The sequence below is a fragment of the Watersipora subatra genome, chromosome 2 (genome assembly GCF_963576615.1).
Source record: "Watersipora subatra chromosome 2, tzWatSuba1.1, whole genome shotgun sequence".
NCBI classification, from domain to species: Eukaryota; Metazoa; Bryozoa; class Gymnolaemata; order Cheilostomatida; family Watersiporidae; genus Watersipora; species Watersipora subatra.
Genome location: NC_088709.1, coordinates 74,279,121 through 74,305,388, shown reverse-complemented (window position 1 = coordinate 74,305,388; position 26,268 = coordinate 74,279,121). Strand labels below are relative to the sequence as shown.

Sequence of the window (26,268 nt, the reverse complement as noted above, 5' to 3'; positions counted from 1 at the left end):
GTGGAGTACCCATTGACCATTAAACGTGATTGATGAGTCGTTTGCACACCCATTGGTAGCAATATTGAATTCTACTTTGTCAGGGTATCACTTCATGCGATCAGACTTACATATCTGCTTGAAAAAATTGCATTGTACACCTACCCCTATCAACGCTCTGCTTAGTAGGAGATGTTTGCAGCTTGTAAGAACTCTTGTCAGCTTCCACTTCTGATTTTCTGTGCTGTGATTGGTTGTACAATTAAAAGTTGTCTGTGATTGGTTGGTTGCTCATATTTTGCTTGACTTCATGCCCAACAGCTCGTGGGTGGCTTGTGAAAGGTGATGGATTTTCTAAAAGGTATATACGTAAGTTGATAAGTAACTAAGTGAGTAAGTACGTGTAAATAAGTAAGTAAGTACGTGTAAATAAGTAAGTAAATAAGTGAGTAAGTACGTGTAAATAAGTAAGTAAGTACGTGTAAATAAGTAAATAAGTGAGTAAGTACGTGTAAATAAGTAAGTAAATAAGTGAGTAAGTACATGTAAATAAGTGAGTAAGTAAATAAGTGAGCAAGTTGCAATTAAAACTGTTCCAAGTAAATCTCTTTAAGTAATTGAAAAGAAGTTAGTTGGATTTCTTTTGTTTACCATTTTTCTGTTTTTTAATAAAGCTTACTTTATTTGAGCTCTGACCAATAGAATTCATTGCAAGACCATAGATGGCAGCAATGAATCAATAATTGGTCGTTGCCTCTCCTTTCATAAGTTAACTAGATGAATGCTCAGCGTTGCACGGGTATTGAAAAAAGCTTATAAACAATGGTGAGTAATGTAGTTGCCTGCCACTTGCCATTAGCCTGGCACATTACCAATGGCTAATTTGAGTAAGCTAGTATCCATATTGCTAAACTTAGTAAAAAGAGTCATTAGAGCAAGCTTTAGTGACGTTGCACTGTAACGCAGGGTGCTATGTGTACTTTAACCTACATAATGGCTCATATTGCCCGCTGAACTCATTGCATCTCATGCAGTCTATTTGGTAAAATTCTTGTCTGGTGAATCGGAGGTTCCGAGATCAAATCCAGCATGAAGCAGATATTTCATTATTATATATGTATATTCATTCCTGTATAATGTATATATATTTATATATGTATAATTATAAAATATCATTAGCAAGTCTAAATACAGATTAGGCTGTGAAAGGATTAGCAATGCCTGGTCGCTCTTCATTGTTAGCCGCAGAAATTGTTTCAAATCAGCATAACAGAATTAATAATTGTTATAAGTTTGAATTATGTGACATGAAATTGACTTTGGTGTATTTCTGCATTATAAATACTGTAGTATTATTATAATCTTAACATTCACAAGAAATAAGAGCTTTCGAACTATGCAATATTATTTTAGCTATGAAAAACTTCACACTTGTTGATTTTACCCAATGTCTTCTTTTCTCTTTATCATCCAGTTCATATACATGTATGAGACTTTTCTGGACCTTGGTAAGTAGTTTTGAACTTCACTCTAACTAGTTTGTGTTAATGCTCCCCGAACTGCTATGCTGAAATTCTTGGTTCCCATCATCTGCTGTGCTGTACTGATAGGCATAGTTATAAAGCTTTGAAAATGGTTTAGTTCCAGCATAACCGACAGTTAGTCTAATAGAAGTGGCTGACAATAGATTACAGTAAGACAACTCTATCAAATGGCAAGTGCCAAGATTGGGGTCATGCTCTCGGTGGGCATGACACCGCTAAATTTGCCAAAACAACTGAGCCAGAATAACTGTAGCCTCAGAGTTTCAATATATATTGGATGACTCTTACTTGACAACAATTCTATTATTACAATCTATACTACAACCAATCTATGACTCATCCCGGTTGGAAACCTAAGCACTTATTTGCTTAGCAAATATGCGTAGCTCTTCTTTGCAGATTCGCTTCTTGCCTTATCTTACAGATTAATTCTTTTTCAAGAAATGTCTATATTATCACCAAGGTATCATATTTTATATTAGAACATTTAGTTAAATAAATAGAACAAGCTTCGTATTTTTATGTTAATCTAAATTACAGACATGCAAACATTACAGACATAATCAAGTTACTGTTTAACACTGGAAGTCTGAGCCCTAAATACATGTAATTAAGGAAAATATTTTTCGGTTTAGTGAATTCAGGTGGAGAAAACTCGGCTGCGTAGTTCTGCCTTGTTTTCTTTTGAACTTCCGGCTTACTTAAAGTTACAAAATTTGGTCCCTTAGTGAGGAATATGTCCTCAGTGTTTTTTTCAAATTTTTAAGTTGAATAGAGTATTAGTTTTTGTGATATTGCCAAAAATCTGCGAGCACCTCTGATTGACAGGGAAATGAAAGATGGCTGCTGACAGAACATTAGTTTCTATTGGTATACTGATTGAAATTCTTCGTAATGAAATGTCAAAAATAGACAAAACTAAGAAACTTCTCCACCTCACAAACAAGAGCTTTACACAGAAACTATTTGTTTTTTTATTTATAACAAATATACACACTCTATCAGACTCAGTGTACATAACAAATATACACACTCTATCAGACTCACTGTACATAACAAATATACACACTCTATCAGACTCACTGTACATAACAAATATACACATTCTATCAGACTCAGTGTACATAACAAATATACACACTTATCAGACTCTGTGTACTGCAATCATTGCTTTTTCAGTTACCTCAAAGTATCATTTCTTTGAAAGAATGGAAGAAAGAAAATTTACTCTATTGGAGCTCTGGTAATTTTCATTCAGCTCTACAGGCTTAGTTTTACCAGCCTTTTAAACAAGTTCTGCAAGTTCTGCGAGTTCTGCAAGTTCTTCAAGCTGAAATTAAATTCAATAAGAAAAAAACTTTGCTACCCTGCGCGCTTTCGCAGTTGATATGAAGTTGTTTATACGGGGCAGGATCAAGGTCTTCCCTTTTATATCCAAAACCAGGCTTTAAAGTACTAAGCCATGACCTAGCTGTACTAAGTGGAATAACGTAATTTTATCGCTGGGGCATTACTTACTCATGACAGTAGTACTTGGAGGTTGCTGAGCAGGTGGGAAGTTCATGTATTTTTGGTAGTTTGTCCTGGAAAGCTCTTGATATCTTCTTTGATTATACTCAGAAGCATGCTTTATAGCCTGCGACTGATTTACATTAGTTTTCAGTTCATCTGTGCAACAGACAACATGAAAAATAGGAAAACTCCAACTACTAAAGCACATGTGAACTTTAACATGTAAACTAGATATTCCCCTGTCATACAGCCCACAACCTGATAATGGAATAAGTGATAATGGAAAACGAAAGGGTAGTGCTGGTTGTTGAAAAAGTAGTTGTCAGCAGGAATTAACAGAGTATAGTGTAAATGAGAGTTGTTCAAGATGATAAAAAATAAATTTGGGGGAGCATGACTTCAAAAAGGAAATTCTAGTAATCTAGGAATTTGACAGGGGAACTTGTTGGCACGTCTGACATAATTGTATTTGAGCATTGTATGTAATGAAATGTTTCTCATTACATCCAGTACACGTGAGCTGTGATATGTTGTTGTCAAGTCTGCCTAGAAAGTTGTTACGCAGTTCTTGAAAATCAGGACAATCTAAAGATCGAAAATGAGGAATGTGATGAAGGGAGCAGCATTGGGAGGAGCAATATTGTTTTGTGCACTATTTTCATGGTCAATTATGTCCATAAAATCATGATCACATCTGGAAACAAAGGGGCTGCCAAGTCCATGTCATTAGCATCACCTACAACATCTACTAAAGAATTCTCTGAATCAGATGAGTTTTTGTTATTAATTTGAGTAGCGTGTTGTTGAACATTAGCATTTGATGTTGATGGTTGCTGTGAGGATGTTCTATTTATCCTCCTATTGAGCTGTAATAACTGAGAGACACGTGGACGGCCACTGCGACGACGTGGTGTTCTGGGAGGTTGTATGTCTATGGTAGTTGTCAAGTTGTTTCGAAATTAAATTCAAAAAGTCAATTATGCAAAACAAAAGGTTGTAAAAAATTCATACCTGTTCTACTACTATCTCAAACCTATATTTTACAACAATAAAATGAATATTAATTAAAGCTGTAAGCCTAACCTACTGTAATGTATGTAATTTAACAACAGCAATAAGGAAATATGTTTATTATATCTCTGAAATGCAATATTAGAAGTAAAATGGCAAGCTGCTGTGTAATATACACAGTTTGAAAGTTGGTTGTGTTGAATGTAGAATGGTTTTGATAGCGATCTTTAACAGAAAGCAAGTATGAGCGTTCACACGTCTGGAGGTTTTCTGCAAACTGGAGCAAAATAAAAAAAATGTTTTTGTCATAAAGGAGCATTGTATTTCGGCCCTAACTTGTACACAAGATGTAAAAGAATTTGGCTAACATTTTAAATAATTTCATGAAACATTCGGTAATTGGGAAAAAACATAGGCTGATAGAGAGTGTACCACAATTTTGTACCTGTAAATCAGTCTATGCCTCAAACAGTTTACGTTTATTACAAAAACCTTTGGACAAATAAATTCAAATAATTACTCTTATAATTAAATCTCATAATAATTTTATAAAATAAAATAATTATTCTTATAATTAAATATTTTGCAAGATATTAAAAACGGAAAAATATTAGAAACCTTTGGCAATTCGAGAATGCTATAGACTGGTGATATGCGCACGGTTTCTTTTCATGAAATGCGCACGACTTAATCGTTCTATTCTCTGTCGCTTGGCGTTTCGTTTGTTGGTCTTAATTTTGATAAAAATAAGGCTTGTCAAGTTTTAATAACGATTTCAGGCCGAATTAATCTGTCTATTTGTGTATAATCCAAGCAGATGAGTAAGTTTTAGGATATTGTCGACAATTATCAAAGACTTGGTAACATATTTATATAGGTTTATATGTGTTTTGTATCGTTGTTATAGATAAACGACTTCATTAAAAAAGGTTAAATTTGTTGATGAGATTTCGGTACAAGGGTTTGCGATGGCCGTTCATGAATAATTTTCGGGAGTTGTGTGCACATATGCATTGATCATAAAACTCTCAAACATTCGCTCCGCTCGTGTTTGGTCGTGGGATAAAATGTTCAAATGTTGAGTAAATGTAAACTTAGTTTTAGCTAAATAAATAAAATGAAACTCTGCTTGAAGAACCATCACCAAATTAGTCACATGTCTAAATTGGTTCACAGATATAGAAAAGTTGGACTATGCCAACCACTTAGTTCACTCCATACTACTAGTCTGGTTTATTACACTCGTGGAAACTGCAAGTCCTATAATATTCTTTTCAATAGTTAAAACTTCTTTTACAGCTGTTTTTTGCAGTGGGACAATCACTGAGCTGTCTGAATACATTTAACTACTAAAATCTACAGAAACTAATTAGTGATGATGCAACTAACCGATTTTAGTTGGTGGAGAAATGAACAATATGTTACATTATTTCGCCTGTAGCATCCTAGATAATATATTGGATGAAATATCTGAGTTTCTTTTATTGAGGAAGCAATATTTAAATCTTTTTATGATGACCATCTGAAGTTCAGTAAATTCGACGATATTAATTACCATATGAAATAGTGAATATGCTTTTAGTAGGGCATCTGAGTACTTTGAATAAATAAAAGTACATGCTAAATTTTGTCAATAATTCTAAAATAGTACCTTTGAGTATTATTTTGCCTTTCTCATACAAAAATGGCAAATTGTCATGGTGGCCAGCCCTACGAGCCGGCTACCCACTCCGCAACTCTATATGCACCAGCCGGACATCGATGCACCAAATAGATGTCAGTGCACTGGCCAGAAAAAGTAATAGGCAGAGCAGCAAGAAGGCCAAGGCTCAATGTTTTTCTATTGTTAAATAAAATGACTTTTGCCTTGGACAATCACAGTAGCGATGCTTGCATTTGACAATTGTTTATGCTAGTTATTTGCTCTCAAATATATACAACATATTATTGCTACGACTTCTTATTGTTGCAAGTGCTTTTAGAGTTGGTAACAAAAAATGCTTAGATTTCCAACTGGGCTGAGTCATAGACTGGTGAAAATATATGTTTACTTACATTACTTGCAACAGATTAAAATGCTCAATCACTCAACAAATACTCACAGCCTTCAGAAGGTAAAGGAGTATTTTAAGAGTTGGAGTATCCTTGGCATTTTTTTATAGCTGGGCTGCTTCTCGTGACCTCTTGGTGTCCTTGACTAGCGGGTTGGTTATACTCTGAGGCATGCTTTATAGACTGTGACTGATTTACATTCGTTAGTAATTTACCTGCGGAACAGACGACATGAGAAATCTGTGATGGGAACAACAGAATCTTTTAAAAACTTACCATCATTTTGCTGTCATAGATAAATATATTGCTGAGAAGACAAGGTAACTAACAAACGATAAAAAGTTGTATCAGAAAATAAGTCAGAACTTCCTCGTTGCCTCACTTAGCTAGTGATAGCTTTTTATTTCTAATCCCCCATTAAGTTCTGAACAGTTTTGCTTCATATAGCGCTTGGCATCAATTATACAGGTTCTGCGCTAGATGAGGAAGGAAGAAAGTAGATGTAGGCTTTAATCTATTGATAACTATCAAACTTTTAAAATGAATTAAAAATTGTATTGGAATATTCAGGGAGAAAAATAATTCTGTAAAATTACCCTTTACTACTCACTTTTCCTATTATAATAACCTACTGTGACTCTATTTACCAACTTGTTGCTATGACACATCTATATATTATATTCTGCTTCATTTGAAGTCTTTGTACTGCTATTCGCTATAAGGCTGAGCTAACCAAGAGTACTTACCTCAAATTATTAATACTATAGTAATAAGGAAACATGTCCAAGGCATAATATTTTACATTTAAGTATATAGACTAGAATAACTTTTGATTGCTAGGTAAAGGCTCGACTACTTCTCCATAAGCTTATCAGCTTAGCTCTATGAGTTTTAGAGATGATATTTACTGTGAGAGTATATTTAACCTTGCCTACAAGTCTTGAGCATTCTAGCTAGATTAAATTGATAGAATAAAAGCTTCACATTAATTTTTTAGACTTTAACAAAAGTTCTCTTTACATTTGACAAAACGCCGTACATATTGCAAACATATATTTGCTAGCAAACAGGCATATGTCAATTTTTATAAATATGCAGATATCACAGCAACAAAGAATTTCACACCACACGGCAACAAGTAAATAATGTGTTATTGCATAATAACGGTTTTGATTCTACTCATAAGAGTTGCTTACTCTCTACAGCTGACCGACAGAGTGAGCAGAAGTGTTAGGTTCAACCGCTTACAAGCAATCTGGTAAAAATATGATCAAGATATGCTCTCTGTAAAACCTTCAAACCTATCATAAGTTTTGCAGAAACGAATTTGCTTGTGCGTGTAAATAATATTCCTTTAGAACAGTAATGAAACTGTCAATTTAATGCACACACTTTTCTATTTTAAATCTTTCCTGAAATGTCTCCGAACTATAAGTAGCTTTATGATATTAAAAATTAATTCTATAGAGAATCATTCAATTTATTATAGCATTGCAATCAGTATACATACTTGAGTAAAGTTTCATTAGACTCCTATGTGACTAGCTAACAGCAACAAATCTTAGACGCCGTTGTACTACCTCAGAATGTTTCATTCGAGTCATCCTTCTTCTGTCGCTTCAAGCAGCAGATCAAGCGCACAAAATTATTCTTGAAATCTCAAGGTTTGATTAGAGTGCATTAGATTCTTTTAGCTATCTTTTGCCTACATACCTCTGTTAAAAGCCAAGTTGTTGTTATCCATATCTTGAGAGTTCACAGCATTGGCAAGTGTATTAATCTTGTCTAAGCCTCACATACGCCCAAGTGTTCCGTCAGTTTTTTCTTAACAGATTGATACAGAATAATCAATATTCAAGCAAACGCTCTTTCATAAGGAACTATTGTTTGACAGACCTTATGAACAAGCGTTAATTATACTATAATGAAATTGCTGTGTCTTTGTGTTATTACCTTGAACTGAATAATCCCATTTGTTATAAGCCAATAGGACGCCTATGAACGCCAATCGAAAGGGAATATTCTTGCAAAGGAAGACAACTCCATAGTTTTTAGATTATTGATGCTAAGGTTACTTAGATCTGTGCTTATATGTTTCCAATTATGTAAATGTTAGTACCAGTTGTTACAAAGAAAAGAATTTAAAGCACTAAAAGGGTGGACTAAAATCTGATAAAAGAAGACTGCCAAAAACTCTAGCAATAAAGTCCACTCTAGCAATAAATTTCACATTGTGGGTATGCGTGTGTCGGTGTGTGTGTGCGTGTGTGCGTGTGCGTGTGCGTGCGTGTGTGTGTGCATGCGTATGTGCGTGTTTGTGCATGCCCATGTGTGTGTGTGTGTGCATGCTCATGTGTGTGTGCGCGCACTTGTGTGCACGTGTGTGCCTGTGTGTGCTTATGTGCCTGTGTGCATGTGTGCGTGTGTGCCTGTGTGCCTGTGGGCCTGTGTGCCTGTGTGTGTGCGTGTCTGTGCGCGTGTGTGTGTCCGTGTGTGCGTGTGTGTGTGTCCGTGCATGTGTGGAAGTGTGTGTGTCTATTTGTCAGTTAGCCTGCATAAATACGAGTTAGTAGTAGTAGTTAGCAGTAGTCAGATAAATACTATGCATTTCCAAATTCTTTGGCAAACTTTTGTCCAAATGTCACTTATATATGAGCCGTGTCTGTCTTAAGGTTGCCAAAATATTTGGTTATAAAAGTTCATCTGGCTTATGAAAACTAGCCTTTTAGAGATCCATTATATGAAAAGCTCAAGAATTCACATTTGCATGCAAAAGTGCATGCAAGGACATATGCCTCAATGAACGTGTTCATGGATTGTTGTCATGAAAACAGTGATTTGTGTTGAAAATCTAGACACGTGCTGCAGGCTATCAGATTGAGAATGAAAGAACTCCTGGGCAACACAGGGTTTAATACTAGCTGGTGCTAATGGTGAATAAGAAGAATAGTAGTTTAACAATGCAAGTTATCAGAACTTGGAGAGGACAACTGACAGCTTTCATTGCTCATAGTTTCAAGTGACAAGTGACAATGCTCTCAATACTGTAAAGACCAATGTTTAAAGCAAAAGGATAAATTTGCGGTTAGTTTAAAATAAAATATCAACTCTTTCTCAGTTGCCCATGCAACTATCTGCTTTTCTACAGGCAGAACAAAACTGGGATAGGCAGCTATTGTAAGTAGCATTGCCAACTGACTAGTTGCTGGCTGAGTACAACTCTGGTACTTTCTTTGCCACCAATTTAGTTATGATTTCAGTTCTGTTAGTACAAGTGCTGATAAACCTAGATCTGTTGAAACAGACCTCCCCCCCAGCAAGACCACATTTCTTTGCAGATAACTTACGGAGTTGGAGCTATATAGTTTTATAATAGTCCAAAAACCTCAAAATACTCTATTGAATATTAATGGAATACTAATTGAGCTTTTATGACATATAATAAGAAGGAATGAAACGCTTTAAAATGTTTGTGGTGTGTGATGTGCAGAGTGTGTGGTGTGTGGTGTGTGGTGTGTGGTGTGTGGTGTGTGGTGTGTGGTGTGTGGTGTGTGGTGTGTGGTGTGTGGTGTGTGGTGTGTGGTGTGTGGTGTGTGGTGTGTGGTGTGTGGTGTGTGGTGTGTGGTGTGTGGTGTGTGGTGTGTGGTGTGTGGTGTGTGGTGTGTGGTGTGTGGTGTGTGGTGTGTGGTGTGTGGTGTGTGGTGTGTGGTGTGTGGTGTGTGGTGTGTGGTGTGTGGTGTGTGGTGTGTGGTGTGTGGTGTGTGGTGTGTGGTGTGTGGTGTGTGGTGTGTGGTGTGTGGTGTGTGGTGTGTGGTGTGTGGTGTGTGGTATGTGGTGTGTGGTGTGTGGTGTGTGGTGTGTGGTGTGTGCGTGAATGTTTGTGTGCTGTACAAAACAGAGTGTATCAGTAAGCCAGTCAACCAAGGTCAATTTGTAATAGACTAACTGCACTGATCAAAATCAACTCCTGTGTGCTTTCAGTACCTGAATGTTAGTTCTTAGTGTTTAAGGCTTACCTGTATATGTCTATATATGTAGTTTTATTGTTAGTCATATTTAGTTTTGTTTCTGAATACTTTTTGTGTTTGGCAAGCACTTTCTCATGTTGGTTGGTATAAAAAGAAGTTATGAGTATCGGTCCAATGTAAGCAGAGTTTAGACAATACAACTATGTTATGTAATAATAGGCTACAAATCTGCAAATTTGTAAGTTATGTAATAATATTCTATCCAATGCTGCAAATACATGATTAATAACAAGGGATATAAACAAACCATATTTATAATAAATCCAGAAACAAAAATTAAGATTTTGAAAAGAAAAATGTTTGCATCGTTTGCTCGGTCCTTCCGCTTCCTGATTGGTCCTTTTGTTTAGAACCAGCTGATTGTCTTCTGACTGTTCGATACTTTCCATGATATCTTCTGACCTCAACTCATCTTCTGCACTGCTGAATTAGCTGATATTAGCATTCACACAACTTTTTTAGCAGAGGGAAACTTTACATGTTGCAATTTAGAAGACACTTTTCACAAAAATAAAGAAAAACTGCGTGTAATCTCGCACACGCGTGCTAAGCAACAAATATAGCCTCAAAATAGCAGTACAACTTTTTTCATAAACAGGCCAACTAAAAATTTTTCAAATACATTGAAGTATCAAGACTGCATTAAAAAAACACCTATTATCTTGATATGGTTGATAGTTCATCCTATGGTGTTCCTTTCAAACTTTTAACAACAAAAACGTTTCACTGGAGTTTTGGAGTTTGGAATTAAACTTAGGTACAAACAGAAACAACAAAAAATTAATTGTTATCGATGTAAATGAGTCATAATTAGTGATACAATAGTCATAATATGATTTTGTGGTCATGTTTTTATTAATAGCTTGCTTTTGTGAGTTCGAAAAGATCAAAAAATATCAAAATGGCACTCATGTAAAGGGTGGTGCTTTATTTTTAACCCTTTTACTACAGTGGTAGTCAAATATAGGTGGCATTCAAATAGACGCTTTGCAGTATATTATATATACATACTTATGCAATGTGAGTTATCTCCCTCATTAGCTCTGAGCTGCACTGATGAGGCTTTAATAGCCGAAATAGTACTGTCTTTGACATGATTCTTATGATCCTTTACGTCAGTTTGGTTGAGCGTGCTGTGAGAGGTGCAACACTATTAGCTTTAGTGCAAAGCTCATCAAGTTTTTAGATTGAATTTTAAGGGTTAATTTCATTATCAAGATTTCTTCCCTCTCTGCTGCATGTATGGCACTTTTTTCTAAATCGGACCCATCTAGAACTGAATACACTGTGGCCATCTGATGATCCCTCTGTGATTCGAACCACTGACCTAAGAATTATATGCAAGTGTACAAACTACTGAACCACTGCTGCCTCATGGTTCAGTGAGGTCAGCACTCTTTTATCACACATTGACTTTCTTAAATACTGCAAAACAGCCTAGTCATTTCATGCTAAGAAGTCGACTCTCTTTTGGAACGAGAGTTATCTCCTTTGCGGTTTTGAACTACACTGATGAGGCTTCAATTGCTGAAATAGCAGTGCCTACAGCAGGCAGTAGTGCATACGTATATAGGCACAGCATTTTAAAAAATGAAATCTTGAAATTGGGCAAACAAAGCTAAAAACCATTGACTGTAAAAATCTAAAATTTCCACTCAATTGTTAATGAAAATAATGTTTGCAATCACGCAAAAATAGTTAAAATATTACAAACCTTTTTCTGAAGATTTTAATAATTTTTAGCAGCCTTTTACCTTTTGTTTCTTGCCAGGGCTATAAAATACGCTGATCTTAATTAACCCCCTTTAGTCTCTGAACAGCTAGAATATGATTCTCAGTTGTTTGAGCAATCTTATTGACAGCATTCTTATTATGATACAGCTAATAATATTTGTGTGCTAGATTTTCTGCGCATTCTCAAACAATGCCTTCACATGTTTTTTTCAATAAGGTTATTTGTGAAAAATCAGTCGAGCAAAAACTAGCTATTAGCTAGAAGAAGACTTACCTAGATTTTTTTATCAAGGTGTATTGATTCGAAGCAACCTCATTTTTTTACTTCATAATCTTCAATGAGGAAAATAATGTTTAAAAGTTATGGTTGAAACACTTTTATTACTAATAGTTTTACGCTCTGAAGGAGCAATCATCAGATAAAATATATCAATCAACTACAGCTGTTTATGCAATAGAGGTGAAATAACTAACAGATTAAAACGTTTAAATACATAGAGTCTAGGGTCTTACTACAGAACTTTGAGAACTTACCCACTTTCATAAATAGAAATGCAATATAAATAAATACCAACTGCCCTTTCATGCAAGGCTGTCTTCTTGGCTCTTTGACAAACGGTGCCTGTTCAAGGTCCTCTGGACAGGCATGGAACGATTTCAGCCTGCTTTCATTTTGTACTGAGAACTGGTCCTGTCATTCTACTAAGCACGTATGGTTTGGCCAAATCTTTTTAGCTTGGATAAAGCCTATATTTTTGCCTGTAGTTTGGGGTTGTGTTCTCGTCTTATTTTTTATATTCAGAAGCCAGAACCAGTCTCCCGGTGCATATAGGGGAGACTCCTTTAGGTCCTCTTGCCGAATGGCCATCCGCTCTTTTCGGAGGGCCATGTGCGCTTCCTCCAGCCTTTCCAGTGTCTTCACCACATATCCGTGAGAGGGCTTTATCTAGTCAGGAAGTTACAGCTCTTGCTCGAGCGTCAGCAGATTGGTCATCTTTTCAGTGGTTGGGTGTGGCATTAGCTTCATTGGCATACCGCATCAGCTTTGGGAGCAACCTGTCCCAATCTTCCTGACCCCGAGTCAGCAGTAGGGCTCGCCTAGCTGTCAATTGTTTCGCTTGACCACACTATTGACTTGCGGGTGATAGGATGTCATGTGCCTCTTCCCCACTCACCAGAATTGACGCAGCTCAGTCATCAATTGGCTCTCAAAATGTGCACCCTGGTCGGCGTGGATCTGCTCCGGTAAACCCATGTAGCAAAGCACCCGCCCATCCAATGGGCTGGCCACCACTGGAGCTGTGGCCTCTGAGAGGGCTATAACAAACATGATAACAAACATAAATGTGTCTGCTTGTCTCAATTACTTGTCTGTAATGTCATATTATCTTTAAGAATTAATAAAGAGTTTTTTAACATAGCTTGTTTTATTATTTTTCTCTGTCATTTGTATTTACTACTTTATAATGCACTGAAATAAAGAAATATCTCTCTTTTTGTGACAAGTGTGTCAGGTTCAACACCATTTAAAGCAATCAACATTTTTTCGTTGATTTTGTTGATGTTGGTCACTATTTCATTTTATTTGTGGTTACTGGTCTAGACTGATCAGTAACCAAAAATAAGTGTAATGAAAATTCTAGTTGTTCTTTTTTGGTGAATTGAAAGAGAAGCAACAAAAGTACACACATATTCTGCATAAGGTATTTCAGCAATCGAAGCCATCTAGCATCAGTTGTTATCTGCTCTTGACCTTAGAACACCTTAGAACACAAAGCAAAAGTGCTATCGAATAAAAACTCTAACCTCAAAACTCAAATGAAGCAAATTAATTCTTACCGAAGGCAGTCTAAATTCTCTTATTACACATTTGCAATTTTAGTGCGAGCATCAGAAGCTATGAATGACGATGTTTTAAAACCATTATTTGCAAACTTTGCCAGAAAACGAGTAGCCAGTGCTCTGCTTTATCACCTAGAAGAAAGTGTATTATTTCAATTGAACCAAATAAAAATATAGTCATTTTTGTAAAGATAGATGGTGTTATAATAAAAAGTGATGATGACATCAGACGTACTGTAAAAAATTAGACAAAAACATAACAATAAAAAAGATTAACAGAAATAGCCCACATTGTTACAAAAACTTATGTGTGTAATCTAGTGAGTAAGGATCGGTGCGGATAGCTTTAAGCAAAAGGTCAACAGATTTGTTTGGTAAGTCAAACGTTAGAAAGCCAATCCAACAGTCAAAAGCTCAAACCATAAGAGTGGTTAAAAGAGTGTCACTATTTATTCAAGTTAATTGTATCAAGGAAAGTCTTGAAAATCTAGCTATCAAGCTAACAAGCAAGAACAAGCTTGAACAAAGAACAAGCTTGAACAAAGATCAAGTTTGAGCAAAAAATCTATCAAGATTAAGTGAGAACTGATAGTTTGACTTTTATTGTTGACTAGCCGCATTACCCGCCTACTCAAACAGATTCACGCGCAGCATGAGGTTTATTGAGAGTTGTTTTTCATACTGTGTAACAGCTCCAAATATGCAGTCTACTGAAATTGTTGCCCTGATATATTATTATGTAAATTGTCTACTGAAATCGTTGCCCTGAATATGCACACACATATTACATGTCATTAATGTTGGGGAGAATAATGGAAATCTGCAATGTGTTTCACAACTAGATGCGTGTAAAATCTAGTAAATACTTTAGATTCATGTGTCTAGACTCATGCGTCCGTCCATACCCGTCTATACTTGCAGTTGACGATCGCGCACTTCGGCCACCGAGCCTCCGCCTTGGCTGACCAGTCTTTAGCCGCCGAGCAGTTGACAATCGCGCTCTTGCACTCGCATCGCAATCAATCGCTTTGCACTCGCAGTCAATCGGCCCGCACCTGCCTCACAATCAATTGCCTCGCACTCGCTTTGCAATCGATTGCCTCGCACTCGCAACCGATCGCCTTGCACTCGCAACCAATTGCCTTGCAATCGCAACCAATTGCCTCGCACTCGCAACCAATTGCCTCGCACTCGCAACCAATCGCCTCGCAAGCAATTGCCTCGCACTCGCCTTGCAATCGCCTCCCACTTGCAAACAATCGCCTCCCACTTGCAACCAACTGCCTCGCACTCGCAACCAGTCGCCTCGCACTCGCAATCAATCTCCTCGCACTCGCCAACTCATTCGTCCAGAAAGCCGTGCCTGGATACTCTTGCTGCACTCGGGGCAAAAAAAGTCTCTCGCGCATCCTCAAGTGACGCCACGACCCCAAACCGCTAGCTGCATTACCTGTCCATGGGAACAGATTCATATACAGCAAGAGGTTTATTGAGAGTTGTCTTTCATACTGTAAAACAACTCCAAATATGCAGTCTACTGAAATTTTTTGCCCCGATCACACTATGCATACACATATGCTGTCATATATGTCAATAATGTTGGGAGAACAATGAAATTCCGCAATACGTTTTATAGCTAGTCTACAATGCATCAGTCTTAAACCACTCAAATCGGCATTGCCCTATTTGTGTACAGAGAACTGATAATGAATTTGACATTGTTAGGCAAACTGAAGTTCTTCAAACTAACAGTATTGAAAAGTTTTGCAACTTCTAAAAAATTATACAAAATCTTTTTTTATCGCCAGCATTTATTGAATGGAGACTACATGCTTAAAACACTAATCATAGCTCACCAGTTTTTCGTCTATAACCTGTGTTTTGACATGGTATACACAAATAGTAATGAGGTTGTGTCGATAAAATTTATATGTATAACAGCACAGACAGTATGATGTCAATGCAGATACAGCATTAGCACCTTACAATAATAAAACATAGCGTCAACATGATAGCATTTTTATGAGATACAATAAGGATAACGAATGCATGAAAACATATATATACTGAAAATTATGTTAGAAAATGCTGCATGTGGTATAGCAGAACATGAAGAACATAGCATGACATGACAATAACACAATGTTAGTTCAACGCAACACTTGCGGATAGACAACATCTTTTGTTTTTCTGTCAGGTGTATGAGCAAACAGTTTTCGGTTTGTGCCTACTTTTTAGCAGGCGACGTACAGCTGGTCATGGCTAAAGCGGGGTGACAGTAAGTCGATACCGGCTGCTCTCTTTCTTTTCACCATCGCCTATCGCAACCCTCGGAGTACTTGTGCAAGTTTAGTAGTAGTAAGTTACAGTAGGCCTACTCGTAGCTGGAAAAAAAAATTAGTAACTCAGCTGCTGAAGGAAATGAACTTGTTCAACTATCACAAACAGTGGCAAATCCAACGTTATTAAGTAGTTGAGGTGTGGCGATTCATAAGCAATACAACATTGAATAAAACATACTAACCTTTTAGATGTAGAAAATTAGTAGGTAAAACGCAGTAGCAGTACACGTGCAAGTTCTGTAGTAGCTGTAGTTCTGTAGTACTCATAGCTAGAAAAAAAGCAAAAGTTACTCAGAAGGAAATGAACACGTTTACTATCACAAACAGTGGCAAATCCAACGTTTTCAACCCTTTCACCAAAGTAGACTCATGCGTTTTCTATGGTCGACCGCCGTAGACACATTTTTGCGACTTTCCCAGCAATTGCTATTAACTGAATTTTATTATTTGTTGATAACATGACCAACGATCTTTAGGACTTTTATGGTAGTGACAGTGTTGTCCTAAGATTTCTCTACAAAATTAGCCTAAAGTTTAATATTTTAATCTTTGTTTGGGGATTTCCAACTTAGAAACTAACATTTTTGTGTAAGTTCATCAAAGGCATCCTAATTAGAAAACAAATAACTACTTATGTTGATGACATTATAGCCGATTCAGATTTTTGTGATTACACAGATAATTAAAAAGCAATATCTACACTGACTCTGATGGCGATGAAAGTAATGGTTTTGAAAGAATAAAGAAAATTGTAAAGGATCGTTTTGCTTTGTAGCTTCACATCGCTCTATCAATGCACAAAGTATAGATACAACGAATTTTTTTGTATAGCAGTGCTTGTTAACATGTTGGCAAAATGAAATAAATAACCAAAACAAACGTTCTAGATGGAGTTTGAAATTGAAAAATATTGTATACAAATTAAGCAATATCGGCACAATGGCTGGCAGTAGGCCGATAGCTAAATTTGTACATGGACGCAAGTGAATGTTATATAAACGTGCATACTCACATGTGGTTGAAGCAAAGAAGAAAGCTCTCTCAATCTCCCCACGCCTTTATACTCCCGTAACCTCTCGTACTTCCCGTAACCTCTCGTACTTCCCGTAACCTCTCGTACTTCCCGTAACCTCTCGTACTTCCCGTGACCTCTCGTAACTACCTGTAACTACCATGACCTCGGGCGTTAGCGTAGCCCGCGGCCCACTAGCTCGATTATACAACATGCCCTTTTTCTTTTCTTTTTTGTATGGGCCACTAACCTTCCAGAAATACATTGGGACTCATTCATCAACTCACCTTGCTGGTGAAGTTTACCTTACGCTTTAACCCAGGTCTTCCTCCAATGACACCTCCTGAGTACCATCACTCCCGAGCAACCCGGGGCTGCTGTCGTACTCGGCCGCACTACTCTCCTGATCTCCTCCACTTCCTTCACCACCTCCGTGACCTCCGTCACCCCCACCGTGACCTCCGTCACCACCACCGTGACCTCCGTCACCACCACCGTGACCTCTGTCACCACCACCGTGACCTCTGTCACAACCAACACTACTTCCACCAACATCTCCAACACTACTCTCAACTGGCTCGGAAACTGGTAGTTGGGCCGATAACGACTCCTCAACCTCAGATTCCGCCCCTTCCGTCATGACCACGCTCTCCCCAGTGGAGACGGGCCCAACAGGCATCCTGTGGGAAGTCTCCCCCTGGGCCGTAATCGGCTGCTCAGGGGGTGGCGCCACAGAGCTGGGAATTGGTATAGGCCCAGACCTATTCACCTCGGCCTGACCCTCCTCCGGTGAAAGCCTACCACCCGCAATCCTCCTCTGAACTTTGGCCAACTGCTCAATGGCCACCCTGAATGCCTCTGCATTCTCAAACTCACTGACCGCTGCCCTGCGCTCGGCAGCCAGTTTGACCAACTCTGTCTCGAACTTCCTACGTACCTCCGCCTCCTCTCGCTCAATACTAGTGATCCTCTTCCGGCAACCTTCCATGTCCATCATCCCATCACTGGTCACGTCTACTAAAAAAGAGCTCACCTTCCCCATAATGGGTACTGGTGCAGCAACTTGCCTAGCACCGCCACTCACCTCAGCATAACTCCTCACCTTCCTCTGAGGCGCTGGTACTTCCTCACTGCCCTTCCTTTTCCCTGCCTCCGTGCTCACTGGGCCACCTGTACCTCGACGGGGGCATCCACTAACAGCGTGCCCGGTCTCCCCACACCACTGGCAGATGGGTACCTTGCAGTCCTTCTGATAGTGTCCACTTCTCCCGCACCTCCTGCAAGCATTACCAGGGCAATTTACCGCCAAGTGATCTCGTTTAACTCTACATATCATGCACCAAATCTTACCGCTACTGCCATATACTACAGGCTTCTTAGCCTCACTACCGTCCTTCCTCTCCCCCACTCTCTCCTCACTGCAATCCTTCTCCGGTCGTCCGCCACCACTAGCCTCGCCACCTGAACTGCTTGCCATTTGTGATTGTAGTTTTGTTGAAATTTCTTTACAACAATCTGCAACATGGCAACCATCTTTTAACAACGGTTAATAGTAAAAACTATCTTTATCTAGCCGGGGTTTACTGACCCGACCACTCCTTGTAACAGTGCTTTTGGCTATTGCCCCTTCTCTAGTACCCTGCGAGGTTCAGGTATCTCGACTACTCACATCGGGATCCCCACTGGCTAGGCCACTTCCAACCGTGGCACCGGGTGGTTCCTCCGATTCATCATTTAAACCACCTATTCTCTCTCCGCCTACACCAGGCCTAGGCTGGTTGTCTACCCAGTACTGCGTTTCACCTTCCTCACTATCCTCAAACAACTCACAGAAATCATTAGGGATGTTATGGTTAGCACCCTGACTACCGGTGTTAGTATCGTTAGAGGAACCCCAGGAGAGATTGTTATTAAGAGGAAAAAGATGTTTCCTATTTCTCCTGATCTCACCCGAACCAACACGTATCCAATAACTCTCTGGTGTACTGTCTCTCCTTATCACCGTACCTGCTGCTCCTGTGTCAGTAGGCGCTTTCACGTAGGCAACCTGTCCTGGCTCTAATTCCGGCAATTTTGATACCCTATGCTGGATATCCCAACTACTTTTCAATGTCAACTTCCTTTCCTTTTCTCTACTTTCGAACTCCTCGTCATCTACTTCCCCTTTACTGCTCACACCCAAATTCGATTTAACCGCTCTGCCAAACATTAGTTCCCCGGGCGAGTACCCAGTTGACAAAGGGGTTGTTCTATACACTAACAATGCCATCTCCTTATCCCGCTCTTTTCTCCACAAACTTTTCACTGTTTTAACTGCACTTTCTGCCAAACCATTACTCTGCGGATATCGAGGGCTACTAGTAATTACCCTGATACCGTACAAATCTGCAAACTTTCTAAACTCTTGACTATCATAACAAGGCCCGTTATCTGACCGCAGCATGCTAGGAATACCGAATCTAGCAAACACTTTCTTCATAACCGCTATTACCTCCCTAGATGTTTGAGCGTTGATGTGCAGTGCCTCAATCCACCTGGAATAGTAATCAACTATCAACAAATATAACTTGCCATCTAATATAAACACATCACTACCAAGTACTTCCCAAGGCTTTGTTGGCAACTCATATTCAACCATGGGTTGGTGCTTGACTGTCCCATGGATGATACAGGTATCACATTGCCCTATGAACTCATAGATATCTACGCTAACTCCTGGCCACCAGAAGTGGCACCTAGCTCTCCGACGACATTTATCAATTCCCTGATGCCCAACATGACACTTCTCTAGATACAACCTTCTCATAGACCTAGGTATGTATACCCTGTCTCTAAAAAAGAGTAAACCATCTCGTACAGTAAGCCATTCCCTTGCACTATAAAGCTTTAGAAGCTCACTGCCCAACCTTTTGCTACCTCTTGGCCAACCTTCCGTAACAAATTTTAAACATTCAGCAGCCTCATCATCTATCAATATTTCCGACCTTAATTCCATCGTTAAACTGTCCGTAAAATTGTCAATAGTCACACTGCTAACTACAGCAGTATCTACATCCTCACTCCTACCCATTTCATTTTCGCTGTCCAACTTGCCATTAGGTCGGCTCAAAGAGTCGGCCAAATACATTTGCTCCCCGGGTGTACAAAATATTGTGTAGTCATACCTCATTAACCTCATTTTAAACCTCTGAACCCTGACTGGTAAGGCTGACAAGTCCTTCTCACCTAACAGTGAAATAAGTGGCTTATGGTCAGTCTCAACCTCAAACTTTCTGCCTACTAGATAGTAGTCAAACTTCTCACATGCCCATGTAATTGCCAATGCCTCCTTCTCTATCATCGCATACCTTTCCTCTGCCTTAGACATTTTTCTCGACGCATACTCCGCTGGCTGCCACACATTACCCTCCGTCAATTGTAGCAATACTGCCCCTACTGCGTTTCTACTGGCATCTGCAGACACCCTATGCCTCCTACTCAAATCGAAGGCACACAAAACGGGTGCTTTAGACAAAGCTATCTTAACCTTCTCGAAAGCCTGTTCCTGATCTGGACCCCAATACCACTGTGATCTACTCCCTGACACCTTATATATAGGCGTGCACAACTCTGCCAACTCGCTACTGAACTTACTCAAATAATTTACCATCCCTGTAAACCTCCTAGCCTCAGTTTTATTAACCGGCGACTTCAAGCCTAGAACTGCCTCTACTTTACATGGGTCTGGCTTAATGCCAGCCGTACTAACCAAATGGCCCAGAAACTTAATTTCACTTTTTCCAAACTCGCACTTATCCTTCCTTAACGTCATGCCTGAACGCCTGATCTTTCCTAGCACCTCCCTCAACCTTGACTAATGCTCATCTGCATCCCTTCCATATACTAGGATATCGTCCATTAAGCATACTACTCCCTTCATGCTCCCAATAACTTTTTCCATTGCTCTCTGGAAAATTCAGGAGCTGAGGAGATACCAAACGGCATTCGATTGAACCTATACCTACCCCAAGGGGTGGTAAAGGTCGTCAATGACCTTGAATTCGCATCTAACTTCGAAAACATCGTTCCCTTAGACAACTCACTTAGCAGATCTGAAATCTTAGGCAAAGGGTAAACCTCTCGCTTGACAGATCTGTTCAGTCCAGTTAAATCAACACACATCCTTATCTTCCCTCCTGCCTTAGGCGCTATAGTTAGCCCTGAGCACCACTCAGTAGGTTCTTCAACCTGCTCAATCACTTTATTTTCCAACATGTTATCTAACTCCTGCTTAGCCTGCTCTCTTAAACCTGCTGCTATAGGCCGAGGCGAGTACAGCCTCACTGGCTCTATACCTTCCTTCAACTTAATCTTAAAAATACCTGGCATAGTGCCTAGACCTTTAAAAACTTCTCCGAACTCCTTTACTGGGTCAAACTCGCTGTTGCTCACCGCGTTGACTACAGCCAACAAATTCAGCTGCCTCAACTCGGTTATACCCAACAAGTTTGTCCTAGATCCCTTCATCACGTATACCTCTGTCTCCATAAATCTATATTTACTTTCCAACTGAACACCTGCTTCACCGACTACTCTTAGCTTACGACCATCTATTCCCGCCAAGACAGTAGATGGCTCCTCTAGCCGTAGGTTCAGCCTTTCGGCCGTCCCCTCGGTTACAGTCGACACCTCTGCCCCAGTATCAAACGTAAATTCAATGTTCTTCCCATTGACCTTCAAAACCTCTACAATTCTCCTTCCTAGTCAACTGTCATCCTCATAATTATCCCTAGAACCAGAGAACCTAACACTTCTGCCCTTACTACCATCTTGGTACCTCTCCTTATACTTCTCCCCCTCAAACCTACCTATACTGTTGTCCCTGTACTTGCCAAATTTGTCTCTAATCTCGCGGGGGCTTTCTCGGCCCCTGTACCTCTCCCTACTACTGTCCCTGCTACCATATCGCTCGTAGCTATTATCTCGACTACCTCCTGACCTCCTACTACTACCTCGCCCATCATAACCTACTTCTCTCCTATCCCTACAATAACGGGATACATGTCCTCGCTGTCCACAACAAAAACATTTAATGGAGGGACAACTCCTCATCTCATGCCCACTACGTTTGCAATTGTAGCATACTCTACCTTCACTGCCTTCTCTACTGCTTGCTCTATATCTAGAGACATGCCTCTACCTGCTATTATCTCTATACTTTCTACTGTCACTGTCCTTGTGATACTCCCTGCCTCTTGTCCCATATCTACTAGTACCTTGCTCTTCACTACCATAATACTCTCTACTACTCCTAGGGCTACCCCTAGGGGAAGATCTACCTGCTGAATCATAACTTCTATCTCTATTATTACTCCTGTACTGCGCTCGGCTATCAAACTCTGATACCTTTGCTACTTCTCTCTTAACCTCACTCTTTAACTCGGTACTTCTACCCTCATTTCTCAAAAATCTCTCAGAGCTGTTGGCCATTTCACGAGCCCTCAATGCCTCCTGCAATAACGCCCAAGTAAGATTGGCATTCTTCATTAACTCTCTGCTTACTTCTCTATCTCTCAACCCGTTAACCGCCACAATAAGGGCAAACCTGACCCTATCATTATCGTTAGTCACCTCTGCATATCTGCTCAAACTCTCTATATCACTTTCCCCAAGTGTCTGCCTAGCCGTAAGGAACTTATGCCCCTTTACGATCATACTCTCCTGTCTACCATAATAATCCTGTAAAACCTCCACGGCCCCTTCATAAGTAGAATTTACGCCATCTACGTAAACCCTGCACCCCTCAATACTTCTCTACCACTGTGCCCAATAGCTCTCAATAGTGGCACTAACCTAGCTCTACCTCTCATAATAGGCACTCTGTTGCCATCTTCATCATTTACATAACCTCTCCTCTCGACAGCACTCTCTATACATAAATTCATCTCCTCTATAAATCTCTCCCACGACCCATCACCGTGCTCACCGAACACCAGCTTCGGAAGACCACTCTCCATCTCTTACCCGATACAATATCTCCCTCGCCACAAATTCACTCTACCCCTCTCGTATAAAATTAGTGTAACTCCCACCTCCGAATATGTAATAAATAATTACACCTCACCAACACCGCTACTACACCTCACAACACTACCCTACCTCACGTTACCTCACCTGCACACCCGTGAAAGGGTCTATTCAACTGTTTTAACTTACCCCGCAACCAGAAAAATTATCGCTAATGATAACAAAACAAGAAAAAAAAATCAGAGCTTCGTCAACTGCGCCATGTTATATAAACGTGCGTACTCACATGTGGTTGAAGCAAAGAAGAAAGCTCTCTCAATCTCCCCACGCCTTTATACTCCCGTAACCTCTCGTACTTCCCGTAACCTCTCGTACTTCCCGTAACTTCTCGTACTTCCCGTGACCTCTCGTAACTACCTGTAACTACCATGACCTCGAACGTTAGCGTAGCCCGCGGCCCACTAGCTCGATTATACAACAGTGAAAGGGTTATGTAGAGGAAATGTGGCAACTCATAGACAATACAACATTCAATAAAAAGTACTTACCTTTTTTATGTAGAAATTTAGTAGGTGAGAACTGCGTTTTTTCCAGTCACAAGAAACCAACGTTTGCGTGACTTTCTCGGTACACGTTGGCAGTAAATACTAATTGCATGTAAATTACTATTCATTAATTTATTTTATTTGATGATTAGTACATTTGTATAGCTGTATAGGCACCTTTGTATAGGCCGCAGAACTCAGGACGGTATTTTTTAAAGCGGCAGCAACTTTACTGTTTAAAACGAAAAAGTGTCGTTGGGCACCGTAAAGAGGCGCGCTAACCAGAGATCATTTGATAGGTCGATAGTTATTTCATCTCGGTAAGTAGTTGATTGCATTCTAATATTCGGGAGTTATCGGCAACTCAATATATTGAACAGACAACTCCTAAAGATACAATATTAGCATATCAGTATTTATTGTCCATCCCTAGTAGAGGCGTGTACTAACCGGAGATTCCTATGGCGCCTTACAGTGCTTCGCGTTACGCGTTCACAACCCGAGTTGAACAACTCGAGTTGCCGTGTTGTCCAACTCGAGTTGCCGAATTGTACAACTCGGCCTGGGTTTATGATTAACTCGAGTTGTGTTATACGCAAAACTAACACGGGTTTGTAAAAAAAGCAAAGTGAGTAATTGGGGTGTCTCATTGACAGAACATTTACAGAAATTTAACACTCTCAATTTAAATATATATACACATTTAAATTATATAATTATATTGGCGATATTTATTTCTATAAATATAATGAGACAAAAACAATTGTAGAATGTAAAAAGCAAACTAAAAACAATCTATATGAGAGCCGGGCAGCGAAATTTCTTTTCCCAAACAGGTTTACATACGGCAGTAAAATTTTGGCTCATGATTGGCTTTAGTAATTGGAGTTTTAGTAATCAAAACTTACATCATTACATTGAAAGTCAATAGTTATAATTAGAGAGGAACACAAAATTCCAAAATTTTATTCAAAATGGCTTAAATTAATGAGTTTTAAGTGAGCGCCTCTTACATTTTAACAGCACTTTTTGAATGATAACATCAGTTTTGCTACGTTATTTAGAATTTTGTGTTCCTTTCTAATTAAAACTATTGATTTCTAATGTAATGATGTAAGTTTTGGTTACTAAAACTCAATTACTAAAGCCAATCATGAGCCAAAATTTTACTGCCGTATGTAAACCTGTTTGGGAAAAAGAAATTCGCAGCCAGCTGGGCAACTTTTTTTTCAAATAAAAAAAGAGCCATCTCTCTAGAATCTGACAAGAAACTGAATGAACACCGAAAATGAACATAGAAGTTATTTCAACGGCGTTTAATGGTGCTCAAAAAAAGTCTATATAGCTAGAGAAAATGAAACGATGAGATGTTCTCAAGCCGAGTTGTTGAACTCGAGTTGCTGTTGAAAGAACTCAGCTTGGGTTTTGATGAACTCGAGTTGTGCAACTCGAGTTGTACAACTCGAGTTATATTTACAGACTCGAGTTGTACAACTCGAGTTGTGCAACTCGAGTTGTACAACTCGAGTTGCAAACTCGGCACAGTATAATTCTAATAATTCGCTATTAGCTCTAGTTTTACAGTACATACATAGTTTAATTTCTATTAGCTAACGGGTGCCTATTGATATACCATTGTTAATATAACCAGATCTACGGTTATGCTACCGTAATACCAGTATATTACACCTTACTTTTGAAAAGTCGCGTTGCGAGTTCACAACTCGAGTTGTGCAACGCGAGTTGTACAACTCGAGTTGTGAACGCGCAAAGCGAGGCACTGTAAGGCGCCATAGATTCCCGTTAATGCGCTCTAGCGGTGATAGAAAAACCACAGAATAGCCGCACCCTCATATAAGCCGCATGGCTCACAAACCATCAGAAAAAAGTAGCGGCTAATGGTCCGAAAAGTACGGTACTCTATAAAGCGGACAGACAGACAGATAGACAGACAACGATTGCCGTTTATATAGTAGATGGGCTGTGCTATCCGGCGTTGCCCGGGTATTAAAAATCAGCTTATAAACAATGAGAGGTAATGAGAGTTGCCTGCTACTTGCTATTAGCCTGGCACATTGCCAATGGATAATTTCAGTAAGCTTGCTAGTAAGAACTACTGCTTCTCATGACATTACGTTGTGGTGGAAAGCGGTAGCGTATTTGCTCCTATATAGAGACATATGTGACCTCTCATGTGAAAATCAACCAAAATGAGGGATTTTCAGATTTTGAGTTAGTAACACAGCCAGATGCAGAATTTTGTGGAGCATTTAAAGCATTTTGAATTTTTGAGTTAGCTTAAGTAGTTCATGAGATATTGCGAATTTTTGGAAGGCACGCCAGCTAAAACTCCCAAAATCTGAAATGGAGAAAATCGCGAATAAAGACGCTACGCAAAGAAATAGGTTGTTTACGTTAGGTTCTCCTTGGATACGGCCATTTGTATTTCACTGACTGAGGTGAAACTTGGTCTATAGGGTAAGTAAGCATGCTGAAACAGCTGGTGCACATCATTTTAAGGCCAGGACAACAGAAGACTAGTAAACCCTGCTCTCAAATTGAAAAATATTTGTCATTTTTACGCATCCGTACTTTACACTAACCGCACAATAGGAATAAGATGAGAAGCTCCTAGGTATTTCACCACTAACTGATAGGCTT

The 26,268-nt window shown here is 39.3% G+C and overlaps 1 protein-coding gene across 1 annotated transcript; it reads right to left on the bottom strand.

Annotated features, from left to right (window-relative positions):
• Positions 1 to 17,369: 17,369 nt before the first annotated feature.
• Positions 17,370 to 18,533, bottom strand: LOC137388553 (uncharacterized). Its single transcript, XM_068075037.1, has one exon. It carries the CDS (start codon positions 18,531 to 18,533, stop codon positions 17,370 to 17,372), a length of 1,164 nt encoding a protein of 387 aa, XP_067931138.1.
• Between the last annotated feature and the right edge of the window lie 7,735 nt (positions 18,534 to 26,268).